We start from the raw sequence: 7,958 nt of genomic DNA, 5'->3' as shown, positions 1-7,958 counted from the left end.
GTGGGAGTTCCCTAATCCTTGGTCAAATTTAACTTAGCTGTTCTTTTATGGCTTATGAAACCCCTTTCTACCCACGAGTTTATTCTCTTAGCACTAAAGCATATGCATACTTGAGAAACAGTGTTAAGACCTATATCAGAAAATCACCTCTTAGAACGTGCTTATGAAAGAACCACCTAATCTGTCCCCAGAAATATTTTCCAAGAGAAAACCAGTTCAAAAGCAGCAAAGTCATGGGTGTGTGGCCTGCCTCCCGCCCACGCGGGAGCCCAGCCGGTCCCCGCCGGTTTCACAGCTTTCCACCCAGGGGCTTAACATTCTTGTTATGTACAACTGTATGTTAATTTAAAATTTCAATAAAACGTATCTTCTGAGAAATTACTTTTTTTTCTTTTTTTTAGAGACATAGTCTTGCTCTGTCACCCAGGCTGGAGTGCAGTTCAGTATAACCTTGAACTCCTGGGCTCAAGCAATCCTCCTGCCTCAGCCTCCCAAGTACCTTGGACCACAGGGGCACATCACCACACCCGGCTAATTTCTAAAATTTTTTGTAGAGACGGGGTCTGGCTATGTTGCCCAGGCTGGTCTCAAATTCCTGGCATCAAGCCATCCTCCTCTTGGGCCTCCCAAAGTGCTGGGACTACAGGCATGAGCCACCCCCAGCCAGAAATCACTTTTAATTGACTTAAGAAGTAGAAAACCTAAATTAACCATTAAACAAAGAAGAAAAACCTAAAAGTTATAAAACAATTATCCCCAAAGGGCTGCAGGCCCGGGAGGTCTGGGGCAAGCTCTATCGAGTTCCCAGGCAATGCCTCACCCTGCATCGAAAAAGCAAGGCTGGAAGGCTGGAAAAAATTAAAAGATGCTCAGTTAAGATTCAAACTTTGTCACAATTCCGGCACCAAATTCCCACAAAGACAACCCCAGAAAGAAAACGGTAGCCAGGCTCACGTAAAAATAAAATCCAGAAGCAATGGCACAAAACCCTGTCCAAACACGGGTCAGGAGCAGACAGCGAGAGACAGAGCCTCTCGGGTCCCCACGGACAGGCCCCAGGGAAAGCTGAGGCCACCACCACCGACACCGAGACAGGGTCACAAAAACTGAACAAATTAGCCATTTCTCAATCTTTCTTGGTCTTTAACATTTAAGAGCTGAAAGGACTGTTCCCTGGTGCCAGCCTGCGCCCTCCACCCCTGGGAGATGGGGCCGTGGCTCAAGCCGCCGCCAGGAGCAGGGGACTCGGGGCCGCCTCCTCCATCCCGAGGAAGCCCGGTGGGTCAAGGCGAGAGCCAGGCGCTGGGTCACGAAGGCAAAGGCAGAATCGGAAGGGCCTGTGCTGGCACCTCATTTTAAACGGCCATTCGTGAATACTGCCAGGGTAGACAGGAAATGCGAGAGGATGAACCGGAAACCTCAGTGGAGTAACAACCCTCAGGGAGAGGCTGGACAGGGATGGATGTTCACAAATCAGCAGCCTCCTGCACGTCGACGCTGACCACTCTGAGGACACCCGGGCAAGGCAGCTCGTCCACAATGGTGACAAATAACGTGAAATGCACCAAGAATGTTACGTTAACTTGTCAAACTTATACCTTATTAATAAATGTGAAAGATACCAGGGAAATAGCTAAACAGACTTAGGAGCCTGGGTTGCCTCACACAGGCCGGGCGGTGGCTCACGCCACAATCCCAGCGCCTCAGGAGGCGGAGGTGGGAGCTCCAGACCAGCCTGGGCAACATAGTGAGACCCCATCTCTACCAAAAAAAAAAAAAGAAAATAGCTTAATATAACTGCAATGTATGAAATCATTAAGGATATTTAAAAGGATAAACAGGCAAAAATGCCATAGAAAAAATGTATTTTAAAAATTGTATCCCTTCTAAATCAGTGATTCTACTTTTAGAAAAATAAATCCAAAGGAAATAACCCTAAATTTAAAAAAAAATTTTTTTTTTGCAGGGTTATTTACCTCAGGGGAATAAAGAACTTTAACTTCAAACATGAGCACATTACCGAATAAGAAAAACAGGTTTTTAAAGCTGTTCTGAACACAGCCGCTGAGGGGCTCTCGGGAACACGTGAACCACGGCTGTGTGGTGGTTCCCTGCTCCTCATAAACTCGTTTCGTTGCATGAGCTCAGCGCCGGTTTTCCAAACTCCAGCCCCGCAGGCCAAGGTGCACCTGCTGAGGGCGGGGGCCAGGCTGAAGGCAGCTACCGCAGGCCGGGCACATCCCCAAGCACTCCGGGCTCAGGCCCAGACCGAGGAGGGCTGCCGAGTTCAGCGGGTGGCCCTGGCCAGGCCCCTACCTGGCGAGGATGCGCTGGGCCCGCCCCTGAGCTGGGCCGCAGGGCTCTGCAGGAGGCGCGGTGGCCTCGGGCTGGGGCTCCCCTCGACACAGGGTCCCACAAGATCTGGGCTTGCTGGGGGCCGAGGGCAGGGGCACTGGCCACAGTCACGGAGGGCCGGGCCCCTCTAGGGACAGCACGGCCTGCGTAAGGGAGGACCCCAGCGCTGTGTCGGCGGCCGACCACGCGGTCAGCTCTGAGCCCTGAGGCCCAGCCGGTGCGACGCACTTCCTGGGCGAGGACAAGGAGCGGCACAGGGCACGCGCCCTCCGGCAGGACTGGGAGACGGTGCCTCTGCAGCCACCAGAACGGCCTCCAGAGCGCAGGCGAGCCCAGCACCAGCACTCACGCGCACGGCCCAGCGCCACGTGTGCCAGTCGCTCCAGCCAATGTGCAGCGGCCAGCGTTGGGGGCTCAGCGGTTGGTGGGGACGCGGGACCTGGGGCTCCCACCACTGGGCCCCACGGACGCTGGGTCCTTCAGCCCCGTGTGGTGTCGGCGCGGTCTGTGCCCCTCCTGGCTTGGCGCTCGCCCCCTGCAAGGAGCCCCTGCCCATGCAGAGCCCTCGTCACGGGCCCGTGGAGACGGAGGTGCAGCGATGCCAGGACGGACCCCTGCACCCGTGACACGCGCGCTCTCGGGCTTTGCGCCCACGTGTTCCTCACAAGGCCCCGTGGACCAGCCGCGGCTGGCGGGTGGAGAGCGCGGCTCCCGCGCGCCGTGCGTGCCCAGAGGCACGTTTCTGAGGGCGGTGGTGGGTGTCCAAGGTGGACTCCAGGGAGTGGCCGCGCCAGGTCCTGAGCGTCCCCCGGCCAGTGGCGGAGCCCGCCTCCCAGCGTGGCACGTGGGGTGGACAGAGCCAGGCCAGTGGCTGCGCTTGCAGACAGCAAGGTACGGGCATGGGCGAGGCTGAGTCCTCCGCCCCCGAGGGTCACACCATCACCCACACCCCAATCACACGCGTGGAAAGGGGACTGTTCCTCAGATCCTTTAAAACAGAACCGGCTGCTTTTGCAGGAAGTGATCAAACCTGCAGCCACCGTGGGTTGCAGTCACCGCTGTGGTGAGTGGGACCCTTGCGCCTCCCAGGGACAGGACCCCCGTCCCCACCGCGACTCCGCAGGGCCCTCCCTCTGGGCAGGACACCCCCGGCGCCAGGATGCTTCGGCAGATGGTGCGAGCAGACGCGGCACAGGGGCGCAAAGCTCCTGTGGCCACCGCAGGAGGGGAGACGGGCACGGAGCTGCCCCGACCGGGCTCTGCCAGACTCCGCGATTCCCGTCTTAAACCCCCGTGGGAGCCCTTCTGGGACGGTAGCCAACCCCGAGCTCCTCCCGCTGGCCAGGTGTGGCCCTGGTGCCCAGAGAGGAGGGGCCTTACCTGAGGACACGCAGCAGAAGGGGCAGCGTGGTCTTGGCTCGCTCAGACCTGAGGGTGCGGAGGGCGCCCATGACCACCCGCATCTGCAGGCCGGGCCCTGCCGCCCTGTGCCGGCCGCCTCGCCTCCGCTCAGGGCGCGGCCTCCCGGGACCCCTGTCCGCGAGGCTGGGCTCACCTGCGCTCCCGGGGGAGCAGGCCTCGGGGTAGGCGGGGGCCTTGGGGAACGGCGGGTCCCGGCCCCCGCGGCCGCAGCTCTCCTGGCAGCTCTCGCTGAGCAGCCGCTTCAGCATCTGGTTCTCCTTCAGGAGCCGCACCTGCTTCTTCAGGTCCGCGTTCTCGCTCATCAGCCTGCTCATCAGCTCGCTGCGCTCCGCCATGGTGTCCTGCGGCGCTCACCTGCGGGTCAGCCCATGGAGGTGGAGGCCCAGCCCACAGACTCCACAGGTGCAGCCCACGGAGTTCCAGCGCCTTCCGCGCCTTGTGATGTCGCTGCCCTTAAAGAGGCGGCGCCGCCCCAGCGGCATCTCTCCCCTCCCCTCCCCCCAGACGTCCCCTGGAGCCAGCACGGACCAGGCCTGGCCCTGGTGACAGCGGAGAAGCCGGGGGCCCACAGAGCATGCACCTCGAACACCACGAGATGGACCCCGCGGGCCAAGGAGCCCACTCAGGAACAGCCGGAACAGTGGGGACGCTGCCTGCGCCCCGAGTGGCTGGGGCGGGGGCTGCCACACCTCCCTTGGCACTTGCCTACCAGACAGTGGAGCCAGGGCGTCCCCTGGCTCTGTGGGCCGGCAGATGCAGAAGGCCAGCCAGCCGTGTCCCCGGCGCGGGGGTGGCGTCTGGCACCGATGTTGATCAGGCCCGCGGGTCCCACACCCGAGGAAGGACGGGGCAGTGAGGGTCAGAGGCCACCTGCTGGCCACATCCCCTCCGGAGGGGCTTGGGCAGCACGTCCGTATCCACTGCATGGGCCACGAGTGCTGAGGGTCTCAGACGCCGACCCCCGCTAACCGCACGTCACTACCTGGCCCTGACCGAAGGCCTCTGGACCAATCGCGCACAGCCCTGCCGCGGTCCCGCTTGAGGGCGGTGCCAGTCCTCAGTCAGCGAGACCACCGTGAAACCGTCCCCACTCCCGGCTTCCACAATTACTTGGGAAAGTAAATACACTCAGCCTGGCCCCTCCGCTCCATAGGTCTTGTTCTACCAGCTGCCAAGAGGCAGCCGGGCGTCTCCTCCTCCTCGTGGGGGCAATGCAGCCCGAAAACATGTGTCTTCCACCCTCCAGCCCGTGGTGGGGGCCCGGATGGCCAAGCTAGTGTACTGTCGCCTCACGGAGAGTCAGGCTTTATGGAGAAGGCGGACTTCTACATCCCAGACGTCCCTTACGGAACCTGAGCCCAGCCCAGTAGCCAGACCCAGGGGCTCCGTCCCCAGGGCAGGGCAGCGGGACTCGGCGCCCACTAAGGCAGGCTGTGCAGGGGCTTCCTGGACACCAGGTCTCGTCACCCCTGAGGCCAGTGGGGACTTGAGCCGCTGTCCCCCGGCCCCTGCCACCGTATTTAAGATGCTGTCTTCTTCCCAGTCCAAGAAACCTTCTCTGACACCCCTCCAGCCATCACCCGCCAGCACTCGGACGGCTGCCCACGGCGCCTTACTGTGGCCACGTTGCCGGATCCTGTCGTTGGCGTGTGTTGAGTGTGCTGTGTTCACGAGGGGACTGACCCGCGCCTCCCGTCCTCGCAACGTCTTGGTCTGGTTTGGGCACACGGGCCTCACACAGCTAGCTGCCCGGCCCTCCTACTCTGCCTCCTGGGTATTTGCGTTAGACTGTTGTTCTTTCTTAAATGTTTGATAGAATCCACCAGCAAACCCATCTGGGCCTGGATTTCTCCTGGGAAAGTTTTAAATTTCTAATCCAGTTTCTTAAACAGATACAAGGCTACTTAAATTTTCTATTTTTTCTCCTGTCCACTTTGATGACAATTGTCTTTCACGGAATTTGCCCATTTACTGTAAGTGGCGGAATCTGGCATCAGTGCTAGACACTCCCTTGTTATGCCCTCTGCAGTCTCGCCCTCCGAGACGGGAAACCGGCAATGGACGTGGAGATGCCGTGTGCGCAGGACACGCAGAGGCAGGGCAGGTGGGAGCAGAGGGCCCAGGACGAGCGTCGCGGGGGCCGGGCCGGAGCACAGGCTCAGCAGAGCAGGCTGGACGCACCTTTTCATTCCCGATACAGGCCGTTTCCCTTTGCTCAAACTACAGGCTCGTTAATCTTTTCAAAGCACCAGCTTTCAGATGCATTGATTTACTCTGTTATGTTTTATTGCATTTGACTTCGGCTCTTGTATTTCCTTCCTTCCGCTTACTGTGGTTTCAGCTTCTTAAGCAGGAAGCTCAGATCCCTGACTTTAAGCCCTTCTTACTTACTTACAGCTTGTGTAGCTACATCCCACGAATTCTGATGTCATATTTTTATTTTCACTCGGCTGGAAACACTTTCTAATCTCCCTTGTGCTTTCATCCTTCTCATTGAAAGACTTTATTTTTAGAACAGTATTAGGTTCACAGCAGGGTTGAGAGGAAGGTACAGAGAGCGCCCCGCAATGCGCCGCCTTCCCCATCACATGTCCCCCCGGAGGGACACCGTGAGAACCGGTGACCACACCGATGCGTCACCACCACCCAGAGTCCGTGGCTCCCGTCAGGGCTCACGCTTGGTGCTGCACGTTCCGCGGGCTTGGGCAAATGTGTAACGACACGCACCCACCACCGCGGCGTCACACAGAGCAGCGCCACTGCCCTGAGACCCCTCCGTGCTCCAGCCCTGACCACCACTGAACGTTCTACCACGTGCCTTTTCCGGAACATGGCGCAGTTGGAGGCGCATGCACGCAGCTTTTCGGACTGGCTTCTTCCACTTCGTCACACGCACCCAAGGTTCCTCCAAGTCTTTCCACGGCTTTATCGCGCATTTCTTTTTGGTGCTGAATAATATCCCACCGTCTGGACGTGCCACGGTTTATCCACTCACCTACTGGTGATGTCCTGGGCGCTTCCCAGTTTTGGCGATTGCGAATACAAGTGCCACGAACATCCCTGCACAGGTTTCTGTGTGGGCGTCAGTTTCAGCTCTTCTGGGTGAGCACCGAGGAGACGGCTGGATCCCACGGTAAGAGCACGTTTAGCTCTGTAAGAAGCTGCCAAACTGCCTTTCAAAGTGGCTGCACGATTTTGCATCCCACCAGCGGGGGGCCACGTGAGCAGGTGTTAGGACACCCAGGTGTGTCAGCTTGTGGCCCTGGTGACACGTGGCGCGTGATGTGGGGCGTCTTTTCCTACGCTCATTTGCCATCTGCGTATCTTCTTTGGCGAGATGTCTGTTAAGGTCTCTGGCTCAGGTTTTAATCAGGTTGTTTTCTTATTGTGAAGTTTTAAGAATTCTTTCGGATGACAGTCTTTTAGCCAATGTGTTTTTTCAGATATTTTCTCTCAGTCTCTGACTTGTCTTTTCATTCTCTTGACATTGTCTTTTGCAGAGCAGAAATTTTTAATTTTGATTAAGTCCAACTTAGCAATGTTTCCTTTCACGGATCGTACCGGTGGTGTCACATCTACACGGTCGTCACCAAACCCACGGGGACCTAGATTTTCTCCTACGTGATCTTGTAGGAGTTTTATGGTTTTGCATTTTACATTGAGGTCAGTGATCCCTGCTGAGCTACCTTTGCGAAGGGCGTGAAGCCTGTGTCTAGATTCACTTTACTATACGTGAATGTTTGGCTGTTTCCCCGCGTGTTGAAGACGGTGCTTTCTCCGTGGAGCTGCCTTTGCTCCTTCGCCAAAGCGCAGCTGTGTGCGCGTGGGGCTGCCCGGGCCCCCGTTCTGTCCCTCGGACCTGCTGTCCCGCCACTGCGCTGTCCCGCCACTGCGCTGTCCCGACCGCGGTGGCTTCGAGGTCAGTCGGGGTCGGCAGCAGCAGTCCCCAGCGTTGCTCTCCACGCTCTCACCCGTGACCACAGCTCATTCAGAAGCGTGTTGTTTCACCTCCGAATATCTGGAACTTTCCCAATCTGTTTGTTGCTGGCTCTAATTTAACTTCACTGTGGTCAGACCACTCTCTGCGATTTCAGTCCTTTTCCATCTCTGGAGGGTCTTCTCATGGCGCAGCACACGCGTGTATGGTGCGTGGTGCACGTGAGAACGCGGCTTCACCACCG

General features: G+C 58.0%; 1 protein-coding gene across 1 annotated transcript in view; it reads right to left on the bottom strand.

Moving 5' to 3' along the window:
• SPATC1L (spermatogenesis and centriole associated 1-like) overlaps nt 1–4,112 on the bottom strand; it is a 12,823-nt gene extending 8,711 nt beyond the window's left edge. Inside the window, exon 1 of the mRNA XM_012652709.1 lies at nt 3,911–4,112. Within this exon, the coding sequence (XP_012508163.1) occupies nt 3,911–4,112 (202 nt within the window). The remainder of the gene's footprint in view (nt 1–3,910) is intronic.
• Between the last annotated feature and the right edge of the window lie 3,846 nt (nt 4,113–7,958).

Source organism: Propithecus coquereli, unplaced genomic scaffold, assembly GCF_000956105.1.
Source record: "Propithecus coquereli isolate 6110/MARCELLA unplaced genomic scaffold, Pcoq_1.0 Scaffold399, whole genome shotgun sequence".
In the NCBI taxonomy this organism is placed as follows: Eukaryota; Metazoa; Chordata; class Mammalia; order Primates; family Indriidae; genus Propithecus; species Propithecus coquereli.
The sequence above is the reverse complement of the archived record's forward strand: the minus strand, read 5'-3'. Positions and strand labels throughout refer to the sequence as shown.